The sequence below is a fragment of the Eumetopias jubatus genome, unplaced genomic scaffold (assembly GCF_037043125.1).
Source record: "Eumetopias jubatus isolate StellerSeaLion01/CBP00866 unplaced genomic scaffold, mEumJub1_p1.0 scaffold_7, whole genome shotgun sequence".
NCBI classification, from domain to species: domain Eukaryota; kingdom Metazoa; phylum Chordata; class Mammalia; order Carnivora; family Otariidae; genus Eumetopias; species Eumetopias jubatus.
In genome coordinates this window covers 25038317-25055717 of record NW_028274813.1, presented here as the reverse complement: position 1 = coordinate 25055717, position 17401 = coordinate 25038317, and the positions used below count along the sequence as shown (strand labels likewise).

At 56.0% G+C, this 17401-nt stretch overlaps 1 protein-coding gene across 1 annotated transcript in view; it reads left to right on the top strand.

Moving 5' to 3' along the window:
* Nucleotides 1-10219: 10219 nt before the first annotated feature.
* Nucleotides 10220-17401, top strand: part of TMEM63C (transmembrane protein 63C) — a 34698-nt gene continuing 27516 nt past the window's right edge. The window contains exons 1-4 of the mRNA XM_028101993.2: nt 10220-10369; nt 11115-11194; nt 11598-11679; nt 16295-16332. Of these exons, the coding sequence (XP_027957794.1) occupies nt 10220-10369; nt 11115-11194; nt 11598-11679; nt 16295-16332 (350 nt within the window). The remainder of the gene's footprint in view (nt 10370-11114; nt 11195-11597; nt 11680-16294; nt 16333-17401) is intronic.

Genomic DNA, 17401 nt, shown 5'->3' with positions numbered 1-17401 from the left:
AGCAGCCATTCCCCGTTAGAGAGCTCAGGAAAGGGTAACGGAGGGCTACGGGGGTTGAGGGGAGGAAGGGGCTGCTGAGGATGGGGTGCTGGGGGAAGGCTGCCTGGAGGAAGCAGGGTTGAGCTGGGCCTGGCAGTGGAGGAAGCATTCTTCCTAGGGGAGGATCGGGAGGCCTTTCCACAAAGGAGAGGAATGGAGGAAGCAGAGAAAGCCAAGGCCTTCGAGGGGCTGAGGGGCCACCCATTTCCTGGGGCTGAGGCTTCTTGTAGGGACATGGGGGAGGGGTAAGACTGGAGGGGTCCCTGCGGCCAAGAAGGCCTCCCCCTGGAGCGGGCCAGGAGCCAGGAGGAGCTCAGGTGTCAGAAGGAGCAGAGCCATGTGAAAGCCAGAACTAGACTCCTGGAGCCCTGAGTTCTAGTTCCTCCACCTGCAAGCCGGGGATTGGGGACCCCGTGCAGCCTTTGGCATGATGGCCTCTCCCCACTCCCACCCCCCCCCCCCCCCCCCCCCCCCCGCCCAGGAGCCAGCGACGGGGCATCAGTCCTCTGCCAAGAACTCCTTCCTCTCCTCAACATCGCTGGTGGGCAGAACGCAGCCCAGCCCCGGGAGGATGCCGCCTCCTCCTTTCCACCTTATAAATCTAGGCGCAGTGCATTTCACGGATGGAACCTGACTTGTAGTCAGAGCCCCAGCTACAAGGGAATGCTGGACATGTGGTGTCTCGCTTTCTAGCTTGTAGAAGGCACGTCCGCTAGAATGAGGTGGAATGGATGCTGAAGGCCATCGCCTGCACCTAACAGACGATCTGATAGATTTGTTAACCCAGATGATGCGTTAAGAAACCTGGCGCGGTGCCCGGCACATAGAACTCTCTCAGTAGATGTTAGCTATTCTCATCGGGCCGGGGCACCGGTGAGCCCTGCCTGGCCCTGCCCACAGGGAGAGCAGGGCAGGAGTCCATTACCCTGTGCAGTGCTGTGCATGGTGCTGAGGGTCCAGGTGCTGCTCCCAGCTGCTGGCTGCCTTAGTATTTTAGGGGACCTGATGGCAAGGTAGAACCCCAACCCACTCACCCCGTGCTAGGGTTTCAGGGGTGGCTGTGGGGGCAGACTGAGCTCAGTGCTAGGAACAGGATTGCAAAGTCAACAAGCGACGTTCATGGTGCTCACGGTTCCTACCAGAGTCTCCCCGTACTCTCTCCTTTGACTGTCAGAGCTGCCCTGGGGTAGGCAGAACAGACATGATTACATCCATTTTTTTTAGTATTTGTTTTAAAGATTTTATTTATTAGAGAGAGAGAAAGAGAGAGAGAACACGAGCAGCAGGGAGGGGCAGAGGGAGAGGGAGAAGCGGACTCCACACTGAGCAGGGAGCCCGATGCAGGACTCGATCCCAAGACCCTGGGGTCATGGCCTGAGCCGGAGGCAGACGCTTAACCCATTGAGCCACCCAGGCGCCCCTGATTATGTCCATTTTATGGAAGAGAAAACTGAGTAGCAGTGGGTTAAATTGCAGTTAATAGAGCCAGATCACACCCATTTTCCTGACCCCAAATCATATGTTCCCTCTACTCCATGCTGTGACTTGGGGAACAAGACCTGGTAACCCATGATGCGCTGGCGGGGGCGGGGCGGGGGGGCCGCAAAGTGAGTGACTCATGCTGTGCAAACATATGCAAATCACATTTTATTATTTCCTGCCCCAGAGTATGGCCCTGGGGGGCAGGACTATCTGTCTTTCATTGAGGCCTCCCGAATGCTGGTCATTGTGGGAGAACCACAAGGGGCAGGGGGGTGCTGGCTGCCCTCAGGGGCCCTGTGGAGTTGTCCGGAGAACTGGCTGCTCTCGTCCAGGGAAAAGCGCCAGACTACCAGGCAGTGACAGCAAAGGGCAGCTGTATAAAGAGGGTGGGGACAGGGTGCAGACCAGGCGGCTCACTGAGGCTAGGAGGCTTTGGGAGTGGGATTTGAGCCGGACCCCCGGGCTGTAAAGGCCCCAGCCAGCCCCGGGGTGGGGGGAGTGGCACAGCTCAGGGAGACGTGGGGACAGAACAGATGGCAGGCGTACTGTCCCATGGAGGGCCAGGCCAGTGACCTCAGGCACAGGGAGAAATGCAGGAGTTTGAGGATTCACGTGAAGAGGCCGTGTGGCCTCTGCAGACCTCCAACCCACCTTCCCCGGATTCTGACCGAGCCCAGCGGGAGGGGAGATCTCCTGAGAGCAGAATGCAAGGACCCGCGTCCTGAGCTGCCCTGAGCTGCCCCCTGCGGCAGGAGTTAAGGGGCACTGAGCTACTGCCCTGTATGGCCATGTCTCGTCATCCTCCTTCCTTTCAGGGGGAGTCGGAAAACCTTTTAGATCTGCAAGAATGCCTTATCTAGATGCAGATAATCCTGGGAACCCTAAGCCGGTGCTCTCTATCTTGGCTGCACCTAAAAATGGACTGGACGTTCTCATTCTTAAAGTCTGGAGTGGGGCGTGAGTATCGGGACCTACGAAACACCTTCCCGGGAATTCTGGTGTCTCCCACCCCCCAGCCCCAGGCTGCGGAATCATCCATCCAAGCCTGAGAGCGCTGAATGGGGAGCCAGGAAACCCAGTTCTGAGGCCTGCTCCACCACTTTCCCCAGCCTTAGGCAAATCTCTTAGCCTGCTGGCGACCATTTCTTCACGTGTAACTTTGGGCAAAACCCCCTTCACTGTGACGATATGAGGAGACCGAGATTCAGGGCAGTTCAGGGCAAGGAAGACTCATGGCCCGGTGGCGTGGCAGCTGGGGAGGGACATTACCCAGAACCCCCACTGCAGTGACCCCACTTCCATCCTCCCTCTCCTCTGGGGCTGCCAAGAGGACCCTGGAAAGGGCGATGCAGATCTGAGAGCAGAGGGTGCAGAAGGGACATGCGGGGAGACCCAGAGAAGGAGAGGTGGGGGGTGCCCATGACCAGGGGCTCCGGTTCACCTAAGGTCCAAGACGTTGGGAAATCATCTCTCCTGTTGTTACCAGGTGATGAATAATTGAAGGCAGTGAGGAGGCCAGATGGTGGGGGCGGGGAAGCAGATACTGTGCTTTGTGCACTCTAGGGGGGCAGGGTTAGGAGAGGAGCCGGGTGGCCTCCCCACCCAACTTCTTTCCCTAGGACATGGCTTTGGCCTACAGTGATTTGCTTGTCAAATCAAGTTGCAGGCCCTCTGGATCAGTTCTGAGAACCCATGGGGATGGTGGCTTTGGGCAGTGCCGGGAAGCACTGGCTGGGTGGCGGCAGGCTGTCTCGGAGACATCTGGAATCCTTGGTCCAGCCTGGCCCTTGGAGAATTCCCACAGAAACCCCTCATCTTATAGGCAGGGGGCCCAGAGAAGAGAAGGCACCTGCCCAAAGCCACACAGGTGACCTGGAGCCCAGCTCTCGGGGGGCTCCCTCAGTCCATGGCCCTTTACACTGTACCACCTTGAAAGGCTGGGCAAGGTTCCATCCCTGGACTAGGGCTTGAGCAAGGTCACCCCCTTCCTCTGCCCCCTGCCCAGCACTGCCAGCCCAGCAGAGGTCCAGAGGGTCTGGGAGGTAGAGAGCAGAGGGTTACAAACTGCCCAGGTCCAGGGGCCAGCCCTGCCACTTACTAGCACCATGACCTTAGCCAAGTTATTTAACATGTCTCGGCCTTAATTTTCTCTTGCTTCTAGGGATGATTTTAGTATCCTGTAGTACTTATGAGAATTAATGAGCTATACTTAAATGGGAAGAATTTCTCCTATAATAAGTGCTCGATAAATGTTCACTATTAATAAGATTGCTCTCCTCCCTCCCCCCTCCCCAATCCCCAGGGCTTCCTGACCACCCTCGCTCTGGGATTTGGGAGATTTGGGCTCCTCACACAGAGGACTTGGCCTTGAGATAAGGAGAGGGGAGCAAAGTGCTGGCCTGGCTACTTAGGACAGCAGTAGCTGAAACCAGGCCAGGTCTGGAAGGAAGGGGGTGAGCGATGGGCCAGGGGACTAATAAAGATGGAGCTAGTTTTTTTCGAAGCTTTTTGCCCATGTGCCAAAGTAAACCTTGTCCAGGCCTGGGACTGCTAAGCCTCCGGCCTCTGGCACTGGAGGCCAGGCTGGGGGAGACATGGGAAGGGAGGAAGGCCACACACTTCCGCATGAGATAGGATGTGCAGCTGAGGAGGGCCTGAGAATCCTGACTCGCCAGCCAGCATTGCCACCATCTCTCCCTGCCCCTCGTTGGCCCAAAAAGCAAGGCTGACGTTTGTCTCTCCTGCACAGGAAGAACAGAGGCAACAACCCCTTCAGGCTGCAGTTTACGGAGCACTGGACAGTCCTTCCCGTATTCCAGATCTCTCCCCTGGCCTGTTCCAGAACAGAGTAGGAGGACAGAAACCAGGAATGGTCCAGTCTGGGCCCCTCACCACTGTGTCACAGATAAGCCAGGGCCCATGATGACAGGACTAGTAGTGAGCACTGTTTCTCGAGCGCTCTGCAAAGGTTTTGTGCGAATTCGCTTATTTCGTGTTCACAATAACCTTGTGAGGCAGTGCTTCTATTATCCCCACTTTCCAGAGGTGGGAATATAGGCTCACAGAGGTAAGGTCGCTGTCCATGACCACACAGCTAGCAAGGGTAGCCCTGGGATTTCCGCCCAGGCAGTCTGGCTCAGACAGCCCACTTCTTCCCACTGCCCTGATCACCTCCCTGTGCTCTGCCGTGAAACTCGTGCCCGAGGAGGAGTCCCCTGCTGCCCCCTGCCCCAGCCAGCCGGGTGCCCCCACTCTGTGTTCCTTTGTATCCCTCAGATTTCAAGTTCCGTTCTTTCCAGTGCAGATACTTTGGTCTCCAGAAAGCTCTCTCCCCCTGTTCTTCACACCCAAGAGCTAGAAAGAAGGAAGGAGGAAAGCGCTCCAGAAAGGAGGGTCCAGGCACAGTTTAGGGCTGAGGACAAAAGGCAGGGTGATGCTCTGGGTTTCCACAACAGCCTCCCTCATCCCACCTCTGCCTGCTGCTGAGCACGCTGGGGAAGGTGCTGAGGTGGGGGCGAGGCTCTCTTCTCTCTTGTCCCTCCTCACCTCCTTCCCTCATCCATGTCCCTCACCTGCCTCACCTTCTGGCACGCTGCACCTGCCTGGCCCTGACCATGGGTTACACCCCTCTCCGAGCTTAGAGGCTTACACCTTATTTCTGGAGACCCTCCCGGGCAGAATGGCTGCCTGGGCCACGCCTCTCCCAACAGCAATCCTCTCCCCAAATCCCAAAGGCTGGGAACACCCTGAGGAGGACCTGGCAAGAGTAGCTCTGCCACGAATTCTTGTCGAATGAATACATGAGCAAACAAAAGCACAAACTAGTGATCCACCCTGCACGCTAGCCATGACTGTTCGTTTGCACGTTCCCAAAACGCCACGCTTTGTCCCCCCTCTGGGTCTTGGCCAACATGGTTCCCTCTGTCCATGCTTCCCACCGCACTGTGCCAATGCCACCTCCTCACATCTCACCCGGAGGTGACTTCCTCGCAGAAGCCTTCTCTGACCACTTGAGGTGGGCCCGCCCCATGGCCCCCTTTCCCCGGGCTATCAAATTGTGCTGGAGTTGTGTGCTGGCATATGCCTGGCATGCCTACGTGTCTCCCCGGTGAGGCTGGGAGGCTCCTATGGATGGGAACCAGGTCTGCCAGGCTCCCAGAGCCTGGCAGGATGCCTGGCACATGGTAGGGACTCAGCCCTTCTTTGTGAAAGGAAGGAAGGAGGAGGGAGGGAGGAAAGGGAGGTGCTTTTGGAAGGAGAGAGAATGAGTGTGTGGGAGCTGAGTGGAAAAGAGCAGCATCCAGGACTCAAACCTCCTTAGAGCCAGATGGAATCTAGAGCTCTTCCCAGCCCGGGACCACCCCCTTCCCTCATCATGCACGGTATTACCCAAATAACAAGTCACATATCCCTGTGGCTGGGCTGCAGGTCACCAAGTGCTTTCACATCCCTGGCCTGGCTCCAGTCCCCCAGACAGCCCTGACCGGGGCTTCCCAGCTCCTCCCCTCAGTTTAAAGATGAGAATCCAACAAAGGGTGCTGGGCAGCTGGATAGCCACGTGCTGAAAGATGAACTTAGACCCTTACCTCACCTCCTGTGCTAACTTGAAGTGCATCCTAGACTTTAGTGTCAGAGCTAAAACGATACGACTTTTCAGAAGAAAACATAGGAGAACATCTGTAAGCCTTTGGCGTAGGCAAAGATTTCATAGACACCACACCAAAAAGCCTGGTCCATAAAAGAAAATTTGTTGAATTGGACTTTGTCAGAATCCAAAACTGTGGTGCTTCCAAGATACCATGAAGAAAACGAAAAGAGAAGCAGCAGACTGAGAAAAACCATTTGCAAGACACACGTGTGATAAAGGCCAAGTATCCTGAGCATAAAGACGAGGAAAGGCGCCCTGAGAGATGACGCCGCCCGTGAACACGGCCTGGGTCCCTAGGTCGTGTGGTCTCTTCACTGCCTTTGTTCTTTTGCAGGGGCCGCATAGCTGAGCCGAGACCGCAGGTCTGACTCGGCCCCGCCCTGGAGAACTGACTCAGGTAAGGACCGGCCCTCCGAGGCCTTCAGATCGCGCCTGCGCCTCCCGGCCCTTCCCCAGCGGCTTCCTCAGCGCGGGCTCCCCCGGGTGGCCACTAGCAGAACTGCAGCTTCCTGCCGCGGCTGCCCGATACTCGCTACTCAGCTCCCTGGCAGAAGGCTTGCGGTGTAAAGGTACTGTGGTCGGTGTAAACCGTTTTAAGTTTATGTTCAGCCAAGCATGCTTGTGTCAATGAGTTAAGCAGTGACCTTGGGTAATAAAACCGTGGGCACCCTAGGGCAGAAAGAGAAGGGAGCAGAAAAAGATAGGCAGGAGGCTCCCTGCTCTGGTTAGATGCTAACCCGGCTGGAAGGAGTGTGGGTTCTGGTGTTTTCCTATTTCTGTGAGTTAGCACAGGGAGCCCCAGACCCCCAGGCCACTTCCCGTGTCCTGCACACCAGCCCCTTCACCTTTATTCCCTCCTACATCCCCCTCCGCTCAGCTTTCCAACTGCGGCCAGCATCCCACTGTGCCGCCTGGAGCCCTGCGTCCACTTTTCATCTGACGAGTATCTATGGGACACTTCTGTGTTCCAGGCATTGCTCTCCGTGACTGACGAATCTTAACCCACCTATCCCTCTTGACAGCACTGTGAAGTGGGTACTAGTTACTAACACCACCCCCCTTTTACAGATGAGCAAATGAGGCAGGGAGACCATAAGTAGCTTGCTCGAGCTGGCTAGTGAGTGTTGGAACTGAGATTCAGTGCCACAGAGCCCACGATGCCCAGAAACACCCCCAGCTCCTGCAGCACCTCACCTGCCCACTGGGACTTGAAACCAGAGTCTCCCCAGGACAGGACTTCTCCTTGCTCCTCTTTGCAACTTCCAGACTCTTCCTTCGTCCCTGCTGAAGGCTCCATCTTGGACCCAAGGTGTCAGCCTAGATATCTTGCTCCCCATCTTTGGTACAAGCACCAACTACCCTGCACCCTCACCCCCCTCCCCAGGTCACTTCCCTCCTTCCCGGAAGAGTTCACTTCCTGCCTCACTGTCACACCAGTGCTGTTCCAGTCTTCATTCTTACTGATTTCCTCAAAGGACACTCCAGCCTCTCAGTTCCTTGACACCACTCCCCCGCTCACATCATGGTCATGCCCTAGATCTTCTCACTACCCATAACTAATCCCTTCTCAGTCTGTGTCACACAGCTCATTTTCCTCTCTGTCAGCTCACAGCCTGGGGTACTCGACAGTTCTCCCTCCCTGGACCTCTGGCACCTGTCCCCATCCCTTGCCCATCTTGCGTCTCCTTTCTCTTCCTTACTTGGCCGGTCATTAACACTACTCTCTCATATACAGTTCCAACGCTCTAATTCTCATACTTGGGAAAACCTCTAGCCTGGTTAGGTCGAGCTGTACGCCTCTTGCCCACCTGCATCCACACAGATGAGTACAGCTGGGGGAAGGCCAGTGAGTCCGGCTGCTCTTGTTGTCCGTTCAACACCATGAACCTCAGGGGACCCTTAGTGCTGCCCGGCCGTCCTCCACATTCCCATCATGCATTCACTCCATCACTCCTCTAGGTTTCTATTTCTGCCTTTTTTCCTGTCCTCAGACCTCCCACATCTGCCCACCACCACCAGCATTGCACAGTCACCTTGAGACCTTGTTCCCTCTGAGGCTGAGAAATAGAAGCCGTGGGAGGGCGCGCCCACCACCTCCACCAGCGCCCCTTCCTCCCTCCTGCTGCCGTGGGTCAGTATCCAGCTCTGGGCCAAGGCCAACTTCACTTGTGCACCAGTTCCCAGCCCTTCCCACGTCCTCACATTGCTCCAGTGATGCCCTGTCTCTCCCACATCACCAGCTTTTAATTTTCTACTGGACCATTACCACTGGCATACCACGTTCTGCTACTTCTCCCATCCTAACCACTTCCAAACTCTGGTTCCTTTCCAAAGGAATCGTTCATGCCCACTGGCTCCAAATCCGCCAGCATCCTTCTTTCTCGCACCTGTTCCAGTCTGGCCACTCACTAAACCTCCTTGTTGCTTTAACTATGGCTAATCCTCAGTTGTCATCTTACTTGGTCCCTCCCTTCTCCTGGAGACACTTCCTTAGCTTCCAGGATACCACCCTCTCCTGCTGTTCCTCCTTCCTCGCTGGCTGCTCTTCTAGTCCCTTTCCTGTGTCCTCCTCGCCTGCCTCAGGTGTCTGCGCTGGAGCATCCCGAGGCTCAGACCACTCTGTGCTCACTCCTTTGGTGATCCAGTCCTACCCCCCCAGGAGTCCTCTGTCTGCTGGTGATGCTCACATCTATGTCTCCTGACTCTCCTCTGAGCTGCAGACTCATATCCAGCCACCCACCTGGCATGTCCACTTAGCATGTCCTGCACCCGGCTCCTGACCACCCCCACCCTGCACTTCTTGGCTGTCGCACCTCATAACAGCACCTCCCCTCTTCCAGTTGCTGGGCCCAGAAACTTCAGAGTCACCCTGGACTCCTCTCTTTTACACCCTATCCCCCACCATCCATTCTATCAGCAAATCTTGGCTTTACCTTCAAAATACTTCCAAAATCTGAGCACTTCTCACTACTGCCTGTTTCCATCCCAGTCCTGGCTGTGGTTACCTCTTGCCTGGATTGCTACAATTTCCTCCTAACTGACCTGTCCGATTTTACTTCTCTGCTTGGCCCGCCCCCATTTATTCTCAAATCAGGGGTCAGAGTGATCCCTTTAATACTTTCAGTGATGCATCACCAGCATCAGTCTGGCATAGGCAGCTGTTCACTAAATACTTGTTGAACGAAGGAAGGAAGGAAGGAAAGAAGGAAGGAAGGAAGGAAAGAAGGAAGGAAGGAAGGAAAGAAGGAAGGAAGGAAGGAAGGAAGGAGCCTACCTTTCTTGAATAGGAGTGAAGAGTTCCTAGGGTGATATGAGGTCTGGAGCCAAAACAAATGATCTTAAAAACCAGAACAACTTTGTAGATAACTTCAAGCAGCTACGAGTCACTTCCCGTTTCCATCAGGGCTTCTCACTCTTCTCCAAGTCTGGAGAATACTGAAGCCCATGACCCTGAGCCCTCACCAGATTGGCTCAGGCCGCTGGGCAGGCGCCGATCTCCCTGGCTCAAGTTCGACATTAAGACAGTGACATTTACTGAGTCACTGCTCTGTGCCAGGCGCCCTCCTGCTTTACCTCATTTAGTCTTAGGAACCTTCCTTTCCTGGAAACTGGATTGGAGAATCATAGGATGTTGACCCTGTCTGCACGGGCGTCCCATGAATGCAGTTCTGTTCTCCAGACTGAATACTCTCACTCTGGGGTCCTACCCACCTTGTGAAGTTTGTTCATTTCTATTGAAGAAAAGCTTCACAAAGGTAGGTATAAGAAGATCCATTTGGAGGTGCATTTGAGGACTCTTTCGGTAAAGGGAGCAAACAGGGATCTGGGCTCTTCTGCCATTGTGGCTCTGGGTTTGGGGAAGCTGCTGTCTTGCAGGATAAGGCTGCGTGCCATCTCAGGGCTTGAGCCTCCCGCCCTGACCTGTTACGGGCTGGGGATGGACACGCAGTGCACCCTGCCCCATCTCCCTGGCAGGCTTCTGCGATTACAGAGTGAGAGGGTCTCTTTTGCCTGACCTGAGCGTCCCTTTGTCACCAGGGAGCTCCCAGGATGGCCGTCCCGCCTGGCAGCCTGAACGTGATGGAAGAGACTCGGAACATGACAACGAATGAATGCTTCCAATCCCGGAGCACCGTCCTGCAGGGGCAGCCCTTTGGGGGCATCCCCACCGTGCTGTTCCTCAACATCTTCTTGTGGGTGGTAAGTCCTGGGCTCCGTGCTGGGCAGTGAGGCCTCGGAGGGGCACAAGTGACGCAGCAGCGGCCTCGGCTCTCCAAACGCATGCCAGCCATAGTGGTGGGGACCCCCCGAATGTCAGTCGTGTCCAGGGCAGCCCGGGAAGAGGGAACTGCAGGAATAGGCAGAGTTCCTAAGGCTCCTTTCGCCGCACCCTTGTCCAGAAGCCCACCTGGCCGGTGCCCTTGAGCCTCCCTTCTCTCTCCCCTTACTGATTTCTTCAAGGAATGTTCTTTTATTTTCTTTTTCTTTTTCTTTTTCTTTTTCTTTTTTTAATATTTATTTGAGAGAGAGAGAACGGCAGGGGGAGAGGCAGAGGGAAAGAGAGAAGCAGACTCCCCGCCGAGCAGGGAGCCCGATGTGGGGCTCCGTCCCAAGGGACTGAGATCATGACCTGAGCCGAAGGCAGATGCTTAGCCGACAGAGCTGCCCAGGCGCCCCTTCAAGGAATGTTCTTGTCAGATGGTTCCAAGCGTGACACCGATGCCTTTATTCAGCAGACTCTGAGAGTCCACTCTGTGCTGGGAAGCTGCTGGGCACTGGGCATCCAGAGTTGAAAAAGGCATAGCCTCTACCCTAACAGAGCTAGCCACCTTGTTGGGGAGCCCGGGGAGCCCCTGGGAACCTGAGGGACAGGGTCTCCCCCACGGGGATGCAGGGGCCAGCCAAGCAGAAGACATATCCCCACGTCCCCTTCCCTGGCCTGTAGGTCATCATTTTGGTTTACTCCTTCCTCCGGAAAGCTGCGTGGGACTACGGGCGCCTGGCTCTGCTGATACACAATGACAGGTGAGGGGAGGCTGGGGGTCAGGAGGAGTGAGCGGCTTGCCTCCTTGGGGGCTGTGCTGCCACCACCAGGACCCAGCAGGTGTCCTCTCGGCACCCACTCCTGCCCCTGTGCTGGCCCTCCTTGCAGAAAGAGAACTTGGTGGGGAGGGGCAGTCATCTCTGGGCACAAGGCCACTTTTTTCTCGGATCTTAGACTTTCTGGATCCCGTGACTCCCGAGATACATTGGGCACCTGGCAACAGGGGTGATTACTGTCTGTCCCCGGGGCTGTGTGCTGCTGAGGCGTGTGCGGTCTTGATCCGGAGGGTGCTGCCGCTCTCAGCCTGGGAGTCAGAGGGACGGCAAGCCTGAGGCCTTTTCTCTCCTTTTCTGCCTCCCTGCTCCCTGCCTCTCCTGGCTGCAGCTTGACCTCACTGATCTATGGGGAGCAGAGTGAGAAGACATCTCCCTCGGATATTTCCCTGGAGATGGAACACAGGGACAAGGTGAGTGCTTGGGTGGGCCCGGGCCCAGAGGGGTTCTGGCCCGGGCAGCCGCGCAGCCGTGTGCAGAAAGGAGCGCGCTCACGCCCAGGCGCTTTGCAGCCGGTGACACCCAGCCTGGCCCTGCGACCTTGCACAAATTCCTCAGCCTTGCCACGCCTCTGTTTCCCCATTGGAAAGATGGAGCTTTCACCATTCCTACCTCCAAGTAAGAGTTAGTTAATTCTATTATTTTAAAGGGATTTTTTTTTTTTAAAAAACTAATTTTCCTGCTCTTCTCAAATCCTCAACCCTCGTCACAGCCCGTGTCCTGCCCAAGCCCCACTCTGAGCCAAGGACTCCTACTTCACACAGGAGATTCCTCACATCCGGCAGGGATTCCCTCAGCCTCCTGCATCCCCGCTCCATGGAGCTCAGTCTTTTCCTTCTCGTCCCTGTCGGAGGCCAGTCATCCACCTGAGCTTGTTCATCTGCTCAGCCAGCTGCCCTGGTGCACCTGCTGAGGGCGACCGCTGGTCCAGGGACTGGGCAGTGGACAAAATGGACCAAGTCCCGCTTCATGGGACTTTCTCCCTGGCCGAGAGACACACATCTGTCTAGATGCACACAGGACGGTGGTCAGTGCATGAATTCCAAAAGGGGCAAGGAAGGCAGGCCACAGTAATGGGACAGCGCTGGAGTGTTGCAGAGGGTGTCAGGGACGGTCGTGGGCCCTGCCACAGCCCACAGCCGCCTGTGTTCCTCTGCCCCATCACAGCGAAACTGGAAGAGCCGTCTGCACCTGCGCTCTCCACTTTCCCCCTCACTCCTCGACCCCTGCAATGTGGCTTCCGTCCCTCCATCCCACCCAGACAGCTCATCAGTTGTCCCACGTGATGAAATCCGATGGACTTTCCTGAGTTCTCATCTCATCTGATCTCTCAGAAACATCCGGCCCTATAGACCATCTTCCCTTCCTGAACGGGCCCTTCCAGTTGCTTCCGTGGACACCACACTCTCTGGGCTTCCCTTCTGCCACTCTGTCTGTTCCTCCCTGTCCCCTCTGCAGGCTCCTCCTCCGCAGCTGGAGTTTCCCTCAGTGGGTCTCAGACCTCCTCCTCATGCTCCTGGGCAGTGTCACCCGTACTCACGACCTCAACTGCCGCCTCTCCACAGACCCTTCCTAAATTTCCATCTCCAACTAGACTTCCCTCTGGGCTCCAGGCACATTTATCCAATGGCCCTCAAAATACCTCCATGTGGATATTGTAAAGGCATTTGGGATTCAGTATGTCCAAAACGTGCCACGCTGTCCATCCACCCACCTGTTCCTCACTCCCTTGTCTCAGACTCTGCCTACCACGCACCCAGGTGCACCCCCTTGGTGTGGCCCAGGCCCCCAGGCATAGCCAGTCCATTACCGAGTTATATTGCTGTCACCTTCCCAGTCTTGTTCTTCTCCCCCCACCCCCAGTCCAGACCCCTGCTGGTCTCTTGTTGGATGACCAGGGTGGCCTCTAACCCATCTCTATGTCCACACTTATGTCCTGCCCCACCCATTTTCCACCTGCATCCGGAGCGATCCCCATGAGCGGGGACACGCATTCCCTTGTGTAGACCTTCACTGGCTTCCTAGTGCTCTTGGAATGAAGCGCGGATGCCTTGCATGGCCTCGTGCTTTGGTCTCCTGCCAACCTGTCCAGTCTGTCTTTCTCCTCCCAACTCCCCCATCCCTGGCCACCTTGGCCACCTTTTAGATCCTCAGAAGTGCCACCTCCTTTCCTCCACAGGACCTTTCACCTGCTCTTCCCTGTCTCCCTCTGTGGTGGCCCCCGCTCAGGGCTAACGCACTGACCCTTCGTTCAGATTTCAGCCCCCGCACCACTGCCCTGGGAGCCCCATCTACCCCACGTGGGCCCAGATCTTTTGTCCTCTGCGCACGGAAAATGCATCCCTTTTCTTCAGGGCTCTTAACCCAGTGGGTAACGATCCCTCCTCTACCTGATCGGTCCCGTGTGGCTGACCAGGTCTTGCCCACACTCCCCGCACCCAGGCCAGCCTGCCATGTAATTAGCATCTGATAGGTATTTGTTGGAGGCAGTGAGTGAGTCGAACCATTTTCCTTCCCCTGTCATCCTTCCAAGAGACCTGGTCCCGCTACCTGCCACGATCTGCCCCAAGCTGTGCGGGGAGCTGCAGACCAGTTTGTCTCTCAGAGTTTCTCCGTAGAATAAGGACAGTCACACCTGCCTTACAAGATGGTTCGCAGCTTTATTTTCAGAAACATTACTTTGGTTGGGGTTTTTTTGTACAATGGCACAAAGATCATTTATTTTAAAAAGATCTGCGACATCATGAGGGAGGCAGTGGGCAGTCACCCTGCAGAGCTGGAAATGAGGCAGGGAGAGTGGGAGGTGGGGAGTGGCCCCTGGAGCGCCCCAGCCACGATCCCGGGGCCTCGGGCCAGCAGAGGGGTCATTACCCCACATGGTGGGAGTGCAGAGGGTGGGGCCACCAAGAGAGGTGCAATGAACTGACCACTGTCACAGGCCTTGGGCGCCAAGCTAGCCCCTGGGAGCTTGTGGCCGTTTCCTGCAGGGGTGAGGCAAGAGGGGACGCGGCATCCCTTCTCAGGCCTGCGGTTCAGCTGCTAAGTTTGCTGAATGGTTTATGCCTTTCGTAACTGTGATGTACATGCGGGGGGGCCTGTGGGGGAGTCTGTTGTCTGTGAGCACAGAGAGAGGTAGTCCACACAGGCTCGCGGCACATCCGGGTCTGTGCAGTTGTCACGGCACAGAGGCCACACTCTGCCCTTTGACAGACAGCCTGTCCCGTGTGAATTCCAGGACGCATGCGTGCCGTGTGTCTGTCCCCCTTGGCACCTGCCGTAGAGGGGGTGGAAGGGGTTCCCAGGAAGGTGTGTCCTCCACTGTGCACGACCAACCGCTAGGGACTGTCAACAAACCTGCTTGCTCCCTAAATAAATCACACCCGTTTGCCCAAAGGTGGGTGGTGGAGAAAGCCCCTCCTGGGCAGGGAAGTGTGGTCAGACTCTCTGCCCAACTCTTATTTAGCAATTCACTCCTTCCCTGGGGACATTCCTAGTCAATGCCACCAGTATGCTATTCCCCTTCTTTGCTTTGACTCATACCTGGGCATCTGTCCTGATTTTATTTATTATTTTTTGGTGGGGGACAGAGGGAGAGGGAGAGAGAGAGAGAGAACCCCAAGCAGGCTCCACGCCCAGTGCAGAGCCGATATGGGGCTCGATCTGACGACCCCAAGATCGTGACCTGAGCCAAAATCAAGAGTCTGACGCTTAACTGACTGAGCCACTCCCCCCACCCTTTTTTAGGGAGTGTCCTTATTTTAGTTCCGCAAGACAGAACTGGGCAAATGGTGCCCCCCCTGAGGTGGACATCTGACTATTAGGCAACCGCAATCCAGGGAAGGGGACTTGGTGGGCCTTATGTGGAAGGGAGCAAAGAACTTCCTTCTGTTTCTTGCTTGCCTGACCCCCCCCCCATCGCTTCCTTTTGGGCAATACCCCTTCCCCAATCAGTGTGGTGCCGGGGAATGGCAGCCAGGTGGGCCTGCCTGTTTCACTGATGTGCTTGTGATCAAATGGGGTCAATCAAGAATTGCAACCTTTTCCCAGATTTTGCTAAACCGTGCAGAATCCCAGAAGGAAGCACACACCAGAGCAATTTAACCAGCTACCAGATCTGGCGGCTTTTAGGGCCATGGGCCCCAGCCTATCCTCACACACGTTCTTCCCAAGTACACGTCCTCTCTAGGCCTCCCACCACCTCCACTGCTGAGGCTGCCCTTCCCTACCACCCAGAAACCAGACAGCAAGACCCTGAGCGAAAGACATAATCGGCAGGACTCTCAGATGTAAGAGAAGAAACCCAGCTCAAACTAGGTAATATGTGGCTTGAGTCAGGGGAAATTAAAGAGAAGTGGCTGCCTTGGGTACAGGGAGCTCCAGGGAGTCCAGAGATACCACCAAGATCCCCCCTCCAGCCCTCTTTCCTCTGAGCAGGCTATTTTTCTCAGACAAGCGCCTGCCTGTGGCATCGAAGATGGCACCAAGCCACTGCAGGCTCCATGGTGTTCACCAAGGTGCAGGAGCTCAGGTGGAGAGAGACTCCCTCTCCCGAGATCCCCGTCAATCCCCTTAAGAGAATTTCGATTGGCCCCACTTGGGTCATGCTCCCATTGATCAACTGACCACTGGTGGCAGACCCCTACTTCATGGACAGCCCACCCGGCCATATGCATGAGGTGGGGGGCATTTCCCAGAAGGAAGCAATGAGGGACAGACAGAAAGCAGCCAATGTCCACCGCACAGAAAGGGTCCCTTCTCTCCCTTGGTCCAAGGCCCACAAAGCCCCCATTTCCTGTAACAGGATGCCACATGGCAGGAACGTGAACTCACAGCTCACTTCCGGGGAGACTTCTTCCTGGACAGCCACCACAGATTCCAGATGGAACCCACTTCCTTCCAGAACCTGAGCTCTTTCTCACTGCCATCTCTTGCCCGGAAGGAGGCCCCTATGGACGCCGCCTGGGTTCACTCAGCTGTAGGGCAGGCCTGGGGCTGGATTTTCTCACATGTTCTCTCCTTTCTCCCCAGGGCTTCTATTCCTGGTTCTTCAACACCGTCACCATGAAGTAAGTGCCTGAACTTTTTTTTTTTTAATTTTATTATGTTATGTTAGTCACCATACAATACGTCATTAGTTTTTGATGTGGTCAACTTTTTTTAAAAAAGATTTTATTTCTTATTTGTCAGAGAGAGAACATGAGCAAGAGCAGGGGAAGGGGCAGGGGGAGTGGCAGCAGGGAGCCCGATGCGGAGCTCGAGCTCGATCCCAGGCCCCCGGGATCATGACCTGAGCCTAAGGCAGACACTTAACTGACTGAGCCACTATGCAGGCGCCCCTTTGTGCCTGAACTTTCTGAGCTTGTGCCGGCAGCTGCCTTACTTGGGGCAAGATGGGGCTGGACCTGAGTTCTGTGCCCCACGCCCGACTCCCCCTGACCACTTCAGCCCTGCCCAGGCAGAGGAGGCCCTCTGGGGTTCCGGGAGGGAGGGGGATGGGAATTGGACATAGCCCGCAGCCCTCAGGAAGGCACCACTTAGTCATGCGTACAAAAACACTTTTATGAACTCTACCCTACGAAAAAGAAGTTCTTCCTGCAGTGCTATCTGCTTTATTCCTGTGAGCATCCTTCATCATACTGAAATGGGAAAGAACACAGCGGGGAGAAGGGCTCAGCCCTGATAACAGAAGGACAGCCCCTTGCCCACCCCGCCTCCTGGATCTCTTTAGGGCCAGACCCCACTTGGCAGGGAGACAGACCCCAGGTCACCTGTTTCTCCTGATTCCCCCACGCTTCAGCATTCTGACTTGCCACTCCTGATTCCACCCTGCTTCAGCTGGGCACCTTCCCGAGCTCTTCCAGCTCTCCGTGCCCCCACGGTGTGTGTGTGCGTGCACACACGTGCGCGCGCACACACACACACACACACACGCACACTCGTGCCTGTGCACACAACTCTGCTGCCACCTCATAGTCCTGCACATTCCTGGGCGCTCCCTAAATATCCCCCATCCGTCCTGCCCTGTCCATCTTCCAAGCCCCTCCTCCAGGGCCTTTTCTTGCCTGGTGCCTGCCGTAGGGTGCAGCCACGCAGCCCATCTGAGGCCACCTGCAGCAAGCGGCCGGACTGGGTCTG